This window comes from Ziziphus jujuba, chromosome 2, assembly GCF_031755915.1.
Source record: "Ziziphus jujuba cultivar Dongzao chromosome 2, ASM3175591v1".
NCBI lineage: Eukaryota > Viridiplantae > Streptophyta > Magnoliopsida > Rosales > Rhamnaceae > Ziziphus > Ziziphus jujuba.
Window position 1 is genome coordinate 30,606,431 of NC_083380.1, and position 17,330 is coordinate 30,623,760.

General features: G+C 32.8%; 2 protein-coding genes and 1 long non-coding RNA gene across 3 annotated transcripts; 2 read left to right on the forward strand and 1 right to left on the reverse strand.

Moving 5' to 3' along the window:
- Positions 1-1,556: 1,556 nt before the first annotated feature.
- Positions 1,557-10,451, forward strand: LOC107419489 (putative 3,4-dihydroxy-2-butanone kinase). Its single transcript, XM_016028233.4, has 20 exons — positions 1,557-1,819; positions 2,364-2,437; positions 2,526-2,589; positions 3,232-3,344; positions 3,436-3,483; positions 3,982-4,053; positions 4,132-4,218; positions 4,617-4,790; positions 5,285-5,368; positions 5,711-5,766; positions 6,590-6,720; positions 6,793-6,885; positions 7,114-7,178; positions 8,168-8,311; positions 8,396-8,436; positions 8,845-8,928; positions 9,040-9,113; positions 9,192-9,304; positions 9,382-9,477; positions 10,017-10,451. Exons 1-20 carry the CDS (start codon positions 1,780-1,782, stop codon positions 10,140-10,142), a joined length of 1,779 nt encoding a protein of 592 aa, XP_015883719.2. The 5' UTR covers positions 1,557-1,779; the 3' UTR covers positions 10,143-10,451.
- Positions 10,452-11,056: 605 nt separating this feature from the next.
- LOC107419490 (calmodulin) lies at positions 11,057-14,116 on the forward strand. The gene is made up of 4 exons (XM_016028234.4): positions 11,057-11,288; positions 12,439-12,596; positions 13,481-13,561; positions 13,726-14,116. Exons 1-4 carry the CDS (start codon positions 11,213-11,215, stop codon positions 13,858-13,860), a joined length of 450 nt encoding a protein of 149 aa, XP_015883720.1. The 5' UTR covers positions 11,057-11,212; the 3' UTR covers positions 13,861-14,116.
- Positions 12,438-13,619, reverse strand: LOC132800498 (uncharacterized). The gene is made up of 2 exons (XR_009635626.1): positions 13,486-13,619; positions 12,438-12,601 (listed from the first exon to the last, which is right to left on the reverse strand). It is a non-coding gene; the product is annotated as an uncharacterized LOC132800498 (long non-coding RNA).
- Positions 14,117-17,330: the final 3,214 nt, after the last annotated feature.

The following is a 17,330-nucleotide window of genomic DNA, read 5'->3' on the forward strand; positions in this document are numbered from 1 at the left end:
ATTGTATAGAATCCCAAACCAGACATATAATCAGATTTGGGATGAGAAAAAAGGCATAAAATATGGTACTGATTTCTTTAAGTAGTTCTCTACTTCATAGTTGACATGATAACAATAAAGCTAGCACAACTCTATTAACAATAAAGCCAGCAAACAGATGCCATACCCTTTCAAAAATATTGTTTTCTGCCTAATGAAAAAAAAAATATATACAAAACATAAAACCACCAACAGAGGATAGAGGTAAAATCAAAATGAAACAATCAAAATGAAGAAGTGGAAGGAAGCAATGGCAATTAACTCACACTCCATCAGCTACTCTCTGAAATGGCTCGAAAGGTGGCTGGATCCCGAACGGTGGTTGGAACGATGGGCTGGGAAGGGTGAAAGCAAGCCGGAAGAGGAATGTAGGTTGGGAGGAGAAAAGGAATGTAGGTTGGGAATTTTGGAAATGGTGGTGCGAGTGGTGCGATTTGGAATTTTGGCAAAACGGGTGCGAGCAAGAATGCAACGTAATGCGAGCGAGAAGAGGAGCTTTGGGCAAAATTTCACATATGAGCAAGATTGAATCTGGGTTATTCATGCCAAATGTGAAAATCCAATGGCTCCCATTTTCAACATATTTTTGGTCCAGACTGTAACCATGCGGTCGGTCTTGATTTTAGACTATCCCTATATATAAATATATATTGTTAAACATAATATTTTTATTTTAATATATATATATATATATTCCATAAAAATATTTTTTTAGAGAGATAAAATGAAAATAATTTATAAAAAAAATTTGATAATAAAATATATTACCACTCTTAATTAAAAAAAATAAAAAAATAAATATTTAGATCTATAATATTAAATATAGGATAAGCTTTATTTTATCCTAATATATGGCAACTTTTGGATAAGCTTTATTTTATCCTAATATATGGCAACTATTGGTTAAGGTTTATTTTATTCTATATTATACATTATAATATTATTAAAAAATGGTTTAATTAATTTTTTAATTATTTTTTATAGTTAACTTGTGTCTTTATTTGAATATAACGTTTCCATTATTTTGTATGTTTAATATTATACAAATTTACCTCAAACCTAATAAGTACTAAAATCATTATTATTATTATTATTATTATTATTTTCACGTTCTGAAAGTAATTATTCCAAACACCTAACTTGAAACCATGAATAATATATACATATATATTTAGAATAATTATCAGGTAAAAGTATACAAAAAAATTATATATTGTTCTTTATTAATAACTCTTAAACAAAATTCTACCAGAAAAAGAAACTCTAAACAAAATAAATAAATAAAAAAAGAAAGAAAAGAAAGGAAGAGGTGTAAAATGGTAATTTGGCTTTTAAAAGTCAACAAATGTGAACGAATTTGGGATAAACCTTGAGTTTCTATTGGCCGACGAACTTGATAATTACTCAAAGCCCTCTATTTAATATATATATATATATGTATATATATTTAAAAAAATAATTTTAAAATATAAATAAAAAATATGAAAACAAAATTAACATTTAAAAAAGAAAAATGAAAAATGAAAAATTTCTTGCTCGGACAAGCAACCATCAACGCCCAGGTAGCTTAGCTCTCCCGTTCCGCCAGGTGAGAGAGACCTATAAAAGGGCCCCTTCTCCCCTAACTCCCACCAATACCAACTACTCTCTCTCTCTCTCTCTCTCTCTCTCTCTCTCTATTTTTTCTCTGTCTTCGATTTCATGCAAGGCAGTGCTAGGGTTTAGTGGTTTTTCATCACCATGGCTTTCCAGGCCAAGAAGCTTATCAACGACCCCAACGGTAACCACATTTCTCTCCTCCCTTCCTCTGCTTATTTATTTGTTTATTTTATAATAGAACTCTCGTTGGAGCGCATTTGCCTTCTGAGTGCTCGAGCCCACTTGTTTGGTCGCCGAGAAAACCAAAGTAATTCGAAAATGAAACTTTTGTGAAGAAATTCGATTAAAGAATTTGCATTTTCCGAATTTTTTTTTTCCAATTGTTTGGATTGCTGGTGCTCCATTGAATGCCTCTTGTTTCCCTAATTTTTGTTTAAAATTTTGTTCATTTTTGTGGAAGAAAATTTGGTTTTTCATCGAAAATTTATTTACACTAAGCTGCGCGACTTTATTATTCTGGATATGCCTATTGATTTTTGGCAAATTTTTTTTGACTTTATTATTCTGGATATGCCTATTGGTAGGAAAATGTGGCAATCTTTTGTTGTAGCTCCCATGGATATTTGTTATTCCTAATTAGTGAATAGAAGTTTTTGATGCTCATGCTTTTTATTTCTTCGTTTCCCACATTTTCCTGACACATGTTTATGCTATCATTTTTGCAGATGTGGTGACTGAGTTCATTGAGGGTCTTGTAGAAACATACCCTGGCCTGCAATACTTGGATGGTTTCCCTGAGGTCTTTTTCTTTGTTCGCATACTTTGTGTAAAGCCGTATGTAAGGAATGATATTTACTTGCTGTATTTTCACTTTTGTGGGGCAACAGGTGAAGGTTGTTTTACGTGCTGATGTCACACCTGCAACATACAACAAAGTTGCTATTATATCAGGTTTGGGGCTAGCTATGCTTTGGATTTTCTTTCATTACCTGAATTCCCCAAACTCTGATTCACGAATTTTTAGGTTCGTTACGTGCATAGTTTGAGGTGTTTATCAACATATAGATTATTATATTGACAGACCATCATGTGAGATTGTGAAGTTGTATTCTTGGAAGTAGAGTAATCATGAATATTTCAATATTTCCCTGTTATCTGGATAATGAGTATGCATCTTCATTAGGGTTCTTTACTTTAGTGACTATCTTTTAGAAATAGAGATCCAATAGTTTCTTCAATGAGGCTCTTAATTTTATAGAACATATTTCTAAAGTAGGGATCATATCAAATAAAATTTTAAAGCAAAAAGTAACTGGACTTGCCTTTTAATAATTGATTGTTCATTTTTGTGTTATTAAATTAAAGACAGTTGTGAATGTTTGGTAGAACTAAAATATTCATTATCAAAATATTCAAGGAGAGAGCCAAAAATAGTCTCCATTTGGATGTTTCAAATAGTATGCTAGAGTTTGTTCTTCAATAATCAATTCTCAAAACAAAAGAGTTTCAAGTATACAGTCTACACTCTAGAGAAAGTGTTGGAGATGCTCTAACATAGTTGCTTCTTGTCATGTTGACAATATAATGAAACAGGAGGTGGAAGCGGGCATGAGCCTGCAAATTCTGGATTCGTTGGGGAAGGGATGTTGACAGCAGCTATCTGTGGAGATATTTTTTCTTCCCCACCTGTTGATTCCATTTTAGCTGTATGGTTTTTTGCAGTTTTATTTTTCGTAATAATTAATTAAAAGTGTGATTTATTCTTTATGATTCTGATATAAAGTAATTGGATTTCAGGGTATTCGAGCTGTTACTGGTCCAATGGGATGTCTTCTTATTGTGACGGTATAAATTTTCTTATAGTATTTTTTTTCTCTGTTAAGCTCTGTGTCAGGTTGTATAAATGGCTTAAGTAACTTATATTTTGGAACAAGTACTGCAATCTCTATAAATACAAGAAAGAAAAGATGGGTAAAGAAGAATGGAATATGAATCTTCTTGGAATTCCTTGAGAATGTGATTTGTCTTGGTTTTATGTAAATTTTTTAATAGTGATAAGTCTACTGTGAATTAGTATACAGTTACGAGCTTTAACTTTGTCTCTGGATATTTGGTTTTGCAATCCGGGTGTTGACAGAATTATACTGGAGACTGCTTAAATTTTGGTTTGAGTAAAGAAGAATGGACAATGAAACCTTCTTCGATAATTCCTTGAGAATGTAATTTGTCTTGGTTTTATATAAATTTTTTAACAGTGATAAGTGTACTGTGAATTAGTATTGTCAGCTACGAGCTACAAGCTTTGTCTCTTGATATTTGGTTTTGCAATCTGGGTGTTGACAGAATTATACTGGAGACCGCTTAAATTTTGGTTTGGCTGCTGAGCAAGCAAAATCTGAAGGTTATAAAATTGAGGTATATTTTGTTTGAAGTTATCCTCTGCATTTTGAACTTCTAATTCACAGTTAGATAATAAGTGTTTTGACTTTGCAGACTGTTATTGTTGGAGATGACTGTGCATTGCCACCACGAGGCATAGCTGGTCGCAGGGGTTTGGCAGGGACTATTCTTGTTCATAAGGTTCTCTCTCTCTCTCTCTCTCTCTCACGTACACATGAAAGAGAGTTTAGTGGTTGTATTTGTATCCATGTGACCTCTTCCCCGCCAAAATAAATAAATAAGTTTAAAAGGAAAGAGAAGAAAAGAGAGAGATAAGGAAGTAGTAAGTTGTCTTGTCTCCATTTTCTCTCCTATAGACTTCATGTAGTTTAGTAAATTAGCCTCTTCATCGAGGATTCTTCAGTGAAGTGAAATGAATTGCATCAAGAAAAAAAAAAAAAAAAGGGGAAGGATTTAAGCTATTCATTCAGATCCTAAGTACAATACTTGCTTGAAGTTTCAATAGTAATACGTAGATAGATCCAACAAATTCATTATAATTATTTTTTCCCACTTGTGAAAAAAATAAAATAAAATAGGTTGCTGGAGCTGCTGCTGCTGCTGGCCTCTCTCTTGCTGATGTTGCTGCAGAAGCAAAACAAGCATCTGAAATGGTTGGCACAATGGGTGTTGCATTATCAGTTTGTACACTGCCTGGTCGAGTTACATCAGACCGGTTAGGCCCAGGAAAGATGGAACTTGGTCTTGGAATTGTAAGTTATTTTCAACCGCCTTATCCTTGAAAAAATATAGTCTGTTATATTAGTTTAGTAGTTTTAAACATTTCCACTTTTCAACGACAATAGTTTAAAATTTTCTTTTTTCTTTTTCGAATTCCTGCTTAGATCTCTGTGTAGGTTTAGAATCCTAGAGTAGGATTTTGCTTTCTTACTTTGGATCTATACTTGGAAGGAGTAAGAATACCACCTCGTGGTAGGGTGATCCACTTGTCTACGTCATTAATATTCTTGCTTTCCTAGGATTTTTTTTACCAGATGAGATGATTAGGATGCCTAAAATTGTTCCTTTGTGATTGAATTAAAAATTTTGGTGATACTATTCCATTTTCAATTTATATTCCTGCCTCCTAGGTAGCTCTTATTGTCTAATGCTACAAATAGCATTCTGCAATAATGCTAACTTGCAGCAATTTCAATTTCACTCCACATTGACATACTCAGCTGATTAAAGGTGCAATCTTTTACAGCATGGTGAACCTGGTGCTGCTGTGGCTGACCTTCAACCGGTGGATGTTATAGTTTCTCATGTCTTAAAGCAGATATTGTCCACGGTAAGCCTGAGTGTTGTAAGACCTGCCCCTCATATGAATGGTTGACTTATGGAATATGAAGTTAGTGGTCAATAAAATTTTGTTCCACTGCGGAAGGTGTAGTATTCATATAGTTTTAATCAACAACAATTTCACAGCCAAGTCTCAACTAAGTCTAGTCCACTGGCATGGCTGTTCATAAAAGAGTTCATAAAAGATTTTATATAAGTTTAGTTCACTATGCTTAATGTATTGAATAGTTGATTTATAATTTCTTTCTCATGCACAGATATAATGTATATTTCATTAAATCATTTTACAACCTACTTAAGGTTTCACTGTTCTAATTTTTTATCTGTGCAGGAGACTAACTACGTTCCTATTACACGGGGTAGCAGAGTGGTTCTTATGATCAATGGGTAGGTTTACGAATTTTCTTTCATAGGTTTGATATATCAGTTAGTGTAAGCATTTGAATGCTGTTGGACAACCACATTCTTTAGTTTCCTACATTATCCTGCATTGCTTTTGCAGTTGATGTAAGCAAATGATAATATTGAGATGGTTATATAATGTGAAGACAGACACATTTCAGACCATTGTATTGTCTTGTTGTCTTTTCTCCTTGTCTTAATTTTATACTTTGTGGTTAATAATATTAGTCACTTTTGTAGGTTCAGCCAAATGTTAAAAAGAATTGTGTTTCAATTTTCCTATTTGAAGGCCTTGATTCTATGAACACAAATAAAAGGGCTAAAATGTTGGTAATGTGAATGTTTTCATTTCTTTAACCATGAAAAGTAGCCTTCCCACATCCACACATGAAATCCACTTTGAATTCCAGCTCTCTCTTCATATGTAAAAAAGTTGGTTTTCTGGCTGTCCAAGTTATGCCCAATTTCTAAAGACTGATATTATGAGTTTCTTCACCCTGAAAATTTTGAACTATTGAATGTTTTTCTGATCAATAAAATCATCGTTTTATCTTGTTCATGTGATGTTGTTTTTATGGCGCAGTTGTTAATAGTTAAGAATGTTTCTTTCATGGTTGCAATACTTAAACTTTGTTGGCTTTATTAGCTGACACAGAAGATAGGATTCTTTTTCAATTGTTAAAAAGTCCTTTCTTTATGGAAATATGAACTAAAGATGGTCAGCCTAGGCCCTAAGTTTAACTCCTTTTCCTAGGGCTGTGATTGTTTCTTGTGTCTTCTAACCCTTTCTTTCCCTTTTTGATGGCAGGTTAGGTGGCACTCCTCTGTCAGAATTGATGATTGCATCTGGGAAAGCAGTACCTAAGTTGCAATTGGAACATGGACTTGCTGTTGATAGAGTGTATACAGGATCATTTATGACTTCTCTTGATATGGCAGGTAGGTTTTTTTGCTGACCAGGTTTTAGTTAAGTGAAAAATATAGATGTTCTCAGCATTTTTTCTTGTTCAGGCTTTTCAATTTCGATCATGAAAGCAGATCAAACTGTTCTGCAACGTTTGGATGCTCCAACTAAGGCTCCATATTGGCCTGTTGGTGTTGATGGTTTGTACTACTTTTTGAATATTGCTTCTACCATTTATATTATGTTTACTAATTCCTTCTTTTAATATAATGGGTATTTGAATCATTAAATTTTAATCTATACTGTTTTAGCACAAAACTGTATACCACATCTTCCAGTAATAGCCTACATACTTTATAATTCCAGAGAAAAAAAGTCACTGATCCTATACTGGATCCTTTTTGTTGAGCTCAGTAGCTGCCTTGCAGGTAATCATCCACCTGCCAAAATTCCCGTTCCTGTGCCTCCATCTCGCTCATTGAAGAGTGAAGAGGTATGTTCATCCCTGCAGATGACTGTTATGGATATCAAATGTTAATGATTAGATCATATTCTTATTGGATGTTTGACATGCCTTCATAAAGATCTCAGTGATGAAGTGCATAATATAATGTGAACAAGAGATTTTAATCTGTCTGAGAATGAAGGTTATTAAGGTAAAATTGATACTACATGATATGTTTAATGCTGTTATGTTGTATACCAAATTCTGCATCTCAATGCTGAAGCTTCATAGGTTACAATTGCAATTAATATATGCATGGATTTTTTGTAGTTGGTACCACTTTATAAACAGAACGAAAGAAAAAAGGTAAGACTAAAATTGTATCAAGTACCGAGGGCTATTAAATTACTTGAAGAGATCTCGAAGCACTATGATGTTTTGAAAATAGTGTTCAGGTTGGACATAGGCTTCTACATAGTGGCTTAACATAGTAGCATTGTCCTTGTCCGCATAGTTTGGGTTAGATGAGGAAGACCTTAGTTTCATTAAAAAGTAATACTTTCAAATGTAGGCAGAAGAAGATTTATCAGTATTAACCCCAGAAACAATGCATTCTGTACATTGATTTTACTTTTTAAGTTTATACATCATTAATACTTTTAAATGTAGGCACATTGATTTTACTTTTTAAGTTTATACATGTAAATAAATACTTTTAAATGTAGGCACAAGAAGATTAATCAGTATTAACCCTAGAAACAATGCATTTGGTACATTGATTTTACTTTTTTAAGTTTATACATGTAGTAAATATATAACAAGGGGATTGTAGAAAAGTATGTTACCTTAATAGCAGTTGTTAAATGCCAGGTATTATTGTATATGATTCTGACCTATACAAGCCCTGTGCTAGTTGATCTTTCTTGCATCAAAATTTTTGAGCAGATTTTTATGAATGGTTTTTTATCTCTGGATATTACTTTTGGCCATGCTTCATTGAGCTTGCTAGCTGATTTGCTATACCTTCTTTTGATTAGCCATTAGGTCGGCCACTGCAATTGAATCCACAAGGTCAGATGCTTGAGGTGGCTATTGAAGCAGCTGCAAAGGCAGTTATTGAGATTAAGGATAGTTTGGATGAATGGGATAGCAAAGTAGGTGATGGCGACTGTGGGTCAACGGTGAGTCCTTTGCTGCTGCTTGTAATTTACTGCTGGTTCCCTGTTATATTTTGGCCAGTTTATGTTATTTTTGCTCTGCCACAGATGTATAGAGGTGCAAAAGCAATACTAGATGACATTAAAAAGTAAGTATTCTATTTTAGATTATTTTTGTGCAACAGGGAAACTTCTCTGATGGCATGTCCTGAAACACATTATCTTTTTGCTAGGAAAGGAGGTCGCCATCCTCATGGTTCACCTATTACATTGCAGTTTTTAATTAGTACATTAGCGTTCTATCCTAGTTTTATATATATAATCGGATCATACTTCCTATTAAATACAGTGGATAAGTAGACACTTACAAAAGACAGTTAATGTACTTTTCTGTTTTTAATTTACTTTTCTGTTTTCTTATATTGTGGTCGAACTTTATTCAACATGCCTCTTGGGGTGGGACAGTAATGCTTAAGTTTTAATGCTTTGCAGTGCTCATGATTCCAAATTAAGCTTTTATTCATGGTTTTACCTGAATTACCATGTTCTGTACCCAGTTATCCTCTGAATGATGCTGCTGAAACTGTGAATGAAATTGGATCAAGTATCAAAAGAGTAATGGGAGGAACGAGCGGAATCTTGTATTTTACTTCCCTTCTGTTTTTTGAATAAGCTGTGACCTTAATTTTTTTGATGATTTGTGCTATTCAAATTACTTGAGACATCATTCTTTTTATCTTTTCCTGTAACAGATATAATATATTTTGTAAGGCAGCATATACTCAATTAAAAGCAAGCACCCAGTCAGCTGCCATGTCAAAAAAATGTGAGATAAATATGATGATCCCCTCCTGTAATAATATATAGGTTTTGATTCCTCGGTCTAATCATTCTTTTGCTTCAGGGGCTGAAGCACTTGAAGCTGCCATTGCTGCTGTCAGTAAATATGGGGGCGCTAGTGCTGGTTATCGCACATTGCTAGATGCCCTTATTCCTGCATTAGCAGTTCTGCAGGAGGTGATGAAAAATTGTTGTTTTTCTTTGAATTGATTGTTGATGTGTTCCTGATAGTTAAAAATCTCTTTTTAATACAGAGGTTAAATGCTGGTGATGATCCTACAACTGCTTTTCTCCTCTCATCTGAAGCGGCAGTTGCCGGAGCTGAGTCAACTATAAACATGCAGGCACAGGTTGATATTCTTGCTGATGTGTGCTTTTGCCTGTCATCTTTATAGCCATCATTACAAAATGCATTTCTCTCGTGGTCATGGCATGTTTGCAACTAGCATGAGAAATTGCTTTCGAGCAACTACAGTAATTGCGAGTGGTCACTGTTGTTGTTGTTTTTTTTTTTTTTTTTTTTTTTCCTCCAACTTGTTCAACTCAGAAACCATGTTCACCATTTCTCAAATAACAAGTAATTTATGATAAATGTGATAAAGGGTGAAGTCAGATTATATAAGTGTCATGATTGCATTGTCCACGCTTAGGATCTTTTGGCTTTGCTCAGAGCTGGCTGGGCTACATATTATTTTTTCTTTGATCCTTGTAGTTTATTGAAGACTATGTATTAACAAGAGAAGAAAAACAAAGATGAAAAATGATCCTGCATGCGATTATGATCTTTGTTTAATGCAGATAGCTCTACCTTTATCTGCTTATCTATTGTGTTGGACTAGAATATTTTAGTTATCAAATACCCCGGGAACTAATTGGACGTCTTGTGCAGGCTGGACGTTCATCTTATGTGTCCGGAGAGAAGCTTGCTTCAGTTCCGGATCCAGGTGCAATGGCTGTGGCTTCTTGGTACAGAGCAGCAGCATTGGCTGTTAAGGACAAATACCAGGCTTCTTGAGCTGAACAAATATATGTAGTTTTTCATTGCAATTTTCTGCTCCTTTTTAGCAGCAGATACAAAATGCAAAACCAACTAATTTTTGTTTTTATAATTTTACTCACTAACAAATTTAGGCTTTCCGCATATGCTGGTTTTGCATGGTGCTGAGAAGTTTCACACCGCCTCCTTTTATATACATGTCTTGAACTTTATCTTTCAGAAAAAGAAAAAAAAAAAAAAATTGTAACATTCACATATTGAGAACACATTCAGAATAATGTGAATCAAAATCTTAGCATATATATGATATATGTCTGTACTTGTAAACCGTATTTGCAAGTTTTGGTGTTTGATTCCTGGGGAGGTATAGCTTGTGTTTGTTTAGATAATAGATGCTAAAACTTTTTTTTTTTTTTTTTCAATTATAGATGTTGAAACTTTTATGCCAAAAAAAGTGATTAGAACTTTGGTACCCTTTTCTTAGGTTTATACCTATAAAATCTTTATATTGAGAACACTTTTATATGCATTTCAATATTAACTAAACAATATTTAAGAATATTTTTATTTTTACTTTTGCTTGAAACGAGAAGCAATGTCGTTTTAAACTACTCGGGCGGTAGAATTTAAACGACAAAAGCAATGGAATCCAAGTCGGGGAAATACTTGCGTCCTAATCAGAAGGCCAACGAGGAAGCCTCCATTTGGATTTACACTATTGTCCAAACGTCAACATCCTCTACCGTCTGATTTCGTTCTTTTAACCAAAAAAATAAAAAATAAAAATATCAAGACTCAGACCCTATGAATGCGGGCCACTAGATTATATGTAAAGCCAGGGTTGAGTGGGGCCACGTGTCCGTACAGAAAGGCCAAAGCTATTACTAGTCCACGCAGGCATAGAAGCAGTCGTACAATTTATAAACAAAGACTCATTTTCCAAATGAAGAAGTAATTCGCCAGAAAAAGACAATTAAATAAATCTCAAGAGAAAACCCAATTTCTTTTCTCTCATAAAATCCTACAAATCCTTTCTTGGGTTCGTCTCTCTTTTACGGTCAAAGAAAAAGGTTGAAGAGAAAAAAAACATGGCTGAGCAGTTGACGGAGGAGCAGATCGCTGAGTTCAAGGAAGCTTTTAGCCTCTTTGACAAAGATGGCGATGGTATAATATATATATATATATTATATGTTTTTTACTTTGATTTTCCACTACCGCTTATTGCTTTGTTTTGTTTGAACTATTTTTGTTGTTTTCCTTAATTTTTTATTGTTTTCTTGGTTTATTTTTTGTGGATCATGATTTTTATGGTATTTCTGTTTATGTTCATGTAAAAAAAGATTATTGTTATTGTTATTTTATATATTCTTTGTTTTGCGTTAAGGGGGTTGATGATTATGGATACAGCATGATGGTTAACATAGTTAGATCTTGTACTTTATTTTATAGTTATTATTATTATTTTTCCTGTTTTTGTGGGTTAGTTATTTACCGTATTATTTATTTTAATGTTTTCTTGGTTACAACTTGTGGGTATTTTTGGTATAAGATGGTGGTGGTATTTCTCTTTGTCTTGTATTTTCTTGATTCATTCTATGCTATGCGCTTGAATCTCGTCTTGTTTTTGGTGGGCATTATTGTATACCTTGGATGTATTCCTCTATGCTGTGTAATATTATATTTTTCTTAAAAACCAAACAATGAATCATATTGTGTAAATTAGTTAGATTAAAAATTGATTTGATTTTCTTCGATTTAATAAATATATGATCTTAATACACTTTGTTTTGGATTGCTTCTTGCTGGCAGACTTTACTCATCTTGGCATTATCGCTTTAATTCATGAATAGGATAATTGCTTTGCTTGAAGTTTATGAGTTAAAAAGAATTAGGGGCATTATCACTTTTGATCTGTTGATTTTCTATTGAGACATGATTCATTGACATGTATGATTAATGCATAACTCTTGTTAAAAAAATAATAATAATAATAAATAAATAAAAAATTAATGACTTTTAAGTGTTACAAAAATCTTGTTTCCTCTTTCCGCATAAATGAGCTAATATAATGAAGCATCTTGATGTTTCTTTAGATGTATTATGCTATGACTTCTATTATGAGAGTTGAACTTCATACTATGTCTTTATTGGTAAACAGATTTGCATGGATGTCATATCTGCAAATGTTGATGTGTGGGATACACATACTGTATTGTGATACGTTGTATTCATTATCTGCTGCCTAGTATGCAGATAGAACTTTCATAAATAATAAACTTTGATTGGTTTCCTTGTTTGTGATTATTCAAAATAGGCTGCATTACAACCAAAGAATTGGGGACAGTGATGAGATCACTGGGACAGAATCCAACTGAAGCTGAATTGCAGGACATGATCAATGAAGTTGATGCTGATCAAAATGGCACTATAGATTTTTCTGAGTTTTTGAATTTGATGGCACGAAAAATGAAGGCAAGCTTGATTTCGTATCTATTATTGTTGGGTTCACATTTCGTTGAACACTTTAGAGTTGAATTTTCTTATTCATAGTTCAGTTTGATTTGGTAGTGCTTGCATGGTATGATGTTTGCCCTTTTGCATGCTAAACTCATGCTTGTTTCTCATTTGCTTTCTTTGATTTCTGCAGTCTTGATTTTTGTTTTACAACTTTATATCATTTATTATGTGTGAAAACTTTTCGCATAAATTTATGGTTTCTAGTTGTTGCTTTATTGATCAACAATAAGTTTCTTTCCTATGGAAGTAGTCTGCTAAAAATTTGCTTATCTTCAAGAGCTTTTATCACCGTTTTGATTGGTAATTAATGAATTAATATTGGGAAAAGACTGATCCAGTGTAGCAAAAGAATCATGCAGTTTCAGGACCTTTCTGTGAAGCTAATTGCTGGTCAAAATAGTTATAAAGTTCAAGTGATCTGGTTCATAGGATCTGAGGCAGTGGGCTTGTTTGGAGTGGAATGTTGGCCTGGGGGTGTGAATGCTTCTCAGGGAAAGGGAAAGTAACTGTGAACATTATTACTGGCTAGTTGTTGGATGTTGGAGATTATTTGATGATATTGGAGCTTATTATTCAGTATCCTATTAATTCCTGACATGTTTATAGATTTATTCTTATGTTGTCAATCTCCATAAAGCCATCAAAAGTTTCATGCTAGATGTTAATCACCCTTAAGGAATAGTAAGTCGAAGTCTTTCTAGAACCAGATGAGATGCTAGGGTCTGAAATAATGAATCTAGCTTTTGCTATTCTGAACATAGCTTTATAATTTTCCCATGTTATGGCTAACTGTATAATATACATGGTTGAATGTGCTGATATTGCCTCTTCTTTCACAGGACACTGATTCTGAGGAGGAACTCAGAGAAGCTTTCAAGGTCTTTGATAAGGACCAAAATGGCTTCATTTCTGCCGCGGAGGTAAACATCATCGATTTGTTGTTTAGTTTTTGCATCTGCAATTTTCTTTTTCATTTTGAGATGTAGTGGCTACTGGCCAGTGAGAAACCTAGAGTTTCTTGAGCTGATTTCTAATTTCTTAAGGGAATCTGCTCTCTTACACGTCCTTCTTTGAATGTGTGCAGCTTCGACATGTGATGACAAATCTTGGAGAAAAGCTGACAGATGAAGAAGTGGAGGAGATGATTCGTGAAGCAGATGTGGATGGCGATGGTCAGGTGAACTATGAGGAGTTTGTTAGGATGATGCTGGCGAAGTAATTATGATGTGATTGTGACATGGTAGATGACAGATTTACCTTAATGTAGAATCAGCACAAACAACACCTTCCATTTTAGACTTTTGTTGAACAAGAGTAGGTTTTAATTTTCTGTTTAATATTAGTTTTTCGCTCTATTATGGATTTATAAACTTGTTTGCGTGGTTCTATAGAGCTTTCCCATATGTTCGTGGTTTTTTTTTATTCTTTGCTTCTGTGCCTCCATATATCTATATATGAATATACAGTTTATTATATATGGAAGGATTCTCCTGTGAGGATGCTTTTTACAAGTTAAGGGATTCTAATTTTAGCTTTTGGGTATTTTGGACAGTTGGGATGAATTTAGATGGATAGTGTGCAATTCATGATCTAACGCCTAAAATTAGAATTCCTTCTTTAATTTATATGAGAAGATTCTGTCCTTGGAGGATTTTTAATATGAATTTGTATGAGGAAATATTTTTGTGAATCAAGATGTGAAGAATCATTTTCAAGAGCTCTTGATGTTGAAGCTCCCTGCTGGGCAAGGTTTAGCCACTGTTCGCTTAAATTGGTCCAGTCCAATACTAATTGGGCCTTAAAACACTGATCTTCATATAATTGTTTGGCTTTTCTTATGGTTCACATTTTCTTATCGTAAATGTCAAATACTTTGTTACTTATCCCTTTTACTACAAAATTTGTCCTTGCTGTTCAGTTCCTCTGATTAGACCCCCATCTAACTTTATGCATTAATGAGAAAACAAAAAAAATGGAGATTGCAGCCATTCCCATATTAGTTTTTTTTTTTCAAAAAGTGTCCCATAATCAATTGATTATTGTTTTTCTATTGCAGCTTCCAAAAATTTTCATTTTAACTCTTATTCTAAGTCTTGTTTATGTCTAAGAGATATGAATCTCTTATCTGATCTCCCTTGGCTTTTCACATGGGTATTGTTTCAAAAGTTGATTCGAAACAAGTCTTGTTTGAGATAACTTATACTACTACCTTTTCAAACCTTTAGCTTTTTCAGACACGCCTCATGAGATGTAACATTTTATTGAGTTTGGTTAGAAGCTATTCTGAAAGCCTAAAACTATATAAAAAAAAAAAAAAAACTGTACAAAATACAAATACTCTCAAAACTTGCTTTCGAAAGCTATTCTAGGACTTAAAATTTTTTGGATCATTTTGTTTGTACATGTCTTAAAGAATTCTCTTTCAGGTGTCTCACCTGTAGAGTCCTTGTTGCTTTGCTGATTTTGTATCTCAGGAGAGTGGCCTTGCTGCCAACTCAGAGTGATAGGCTGTTGCCTCCAGCAAAAAACAAATAATAATAATAATAAAAGAAATAAATATAAAATATTTAAAAGCCAAAAATAGCGTTTTAGAATCAATGCCAAATGGGGGAAGCACAAAAGCACTTTGTTCTCCCTATCAAAACTGTTAGCCAAGACTCGATTGCCTTGTATAACACAAAAATTTAGACCGACAGAAAAATGATTCTCAGAAACATATTTTTCCTCCTTTTTTTCTTTTCCTTTTTTTTGGAGCTAATTAAGTATAATTGATAGGATAAGAAGTCTCTATGACATAAAAGTCCAAAAATGAAAGGTACCAATACTGATTCTACAATAAAGCAAATCTGAAACAAACAGCAGGAATCTGTTTTCTATATGTACATCTTCATTTGACTAGCTCCATCTATATCTTCATGAATCATTATCTCATTCATTTCTACGACTGGTAGTTTCCTCCAACATTTCTGATTATACATTTTCAAGATATGAAAGATGACAAAGACATGTAGTATCAGATATGCAATAGATATTTATTAATTCTTTTAAAATATTTAATAAAGTAATAAAATGCATTGAAATCATGATTTTTAATTTTAATAAACAAAATATATTACCTAATTCATTCATTATTTAATTACCAAATGTTATAAAATCGATAACTAATCCCATTTTTGTTGCATCCATGATTTTCCAATAATAATAATTTGGTGATTCCAACTAAACAAATTATATGATAAAACAGTGGATTTATTAAATGCATGTCTTTAAACAGTGTTCTCATTTATACATTAATAGCTATATTTTATATGTATTACAATTTGAAGTACATTTCATGTGCTAGAAAGCCTTAATTAATGATAATTTTTTGTGTCTCAAATTTTTGTTTGACTCCTTTCCATATATGATTTCACAAACAAAAAAATTTTCGATTGATTCTGTGTAGCTATCCTCATGCAAAGATGCTGGCAAAATTAAGGCTGCAGTATTTTTTAAACTTGTCGGCTTAAATGCATTGAATGGAATGTATATGATGCATGTATCATCATCGCTAAATTCTACAATTCTAATTAGTTGCATGAACATTTAGCTCGAATTGACCACAATTTTTTTAATTTTTTTTTAATCTAACTTTTATGATTATTTTTGTTGAATTTTTTTCTCTCTTAATTAGTCAACATAAAACTAGAAAAGAAAAATAATCCAAATTTGAAAGTGTAATCATAGTAGTCGTAGACATAATTAACATTTAATGGGCGAGCACGAGTCCACTATCTCTTTTCATCTTTCCCATTTTATTTTGTTGTTAAATTTAATTATCGTTAAACGTCTAAATTGAGGATACAGAATATAAAATTTTAAAAATCTAAAATTAGCTTAAAAAAAATTTAAAAATTGATACTAATTAGGTGCAGAATAAATGATCATAACTAACAAAAGAGCATGTTATTAATTATGGTCTTCCCTTAATATAATGATAAAAGAGTTTTATTATATGAAATTTATTTAAAATAAATTAATTACCAATATATATCTTTGTATGCTTTTAGATAAGGATTTAGTTTATTTTGTTTGATTGAGAAACGGTCCTGTTCCTTTGATGGCTGCTTTAGCAAACTCTAAATCATTTGTAAGCGTGACGAACCTTTTTCTTTTCGTTATGTGTGCTACATTTATTACAGCTTGTCGTATTCCATAAATGTCTGGATAAATACTGTGTCATTTTATTTCAAGATTTAATTCAGAAAATATTTAAATATATATAATATGAACCTTGGACTTTGATTTTTGATTTTGATTTTTAATAAAAATTGAGCTTCTGTGAGATTAATCAACAAAAAAGTTCTTTTAAGTCAATATACCATTACCAAGCTTATCTCTAAACCTTATCAAGATCATGATGGAACCATATGAAGCCTTTTTAATCTCCTGTTCTATTTGCGATTTGAGTATAATGGAGTGCATTACGAGGCATAAATAAGGTTTATCAAAATTAAATTAATCAAACAATCTTTACAATTTCAGACTTATACAGTAATAAGGCAATCTGCTTTCTTCCATTTGCTTCATCCTTTTAGTTGCAATATGAACCTTGCATTGTATATAAATGATGATGTATGTATTCATTTTTAGATATTATAAGAATAGATGGATTTGAACTTGGAATGACAGGCAAGCCATCCTAATGAC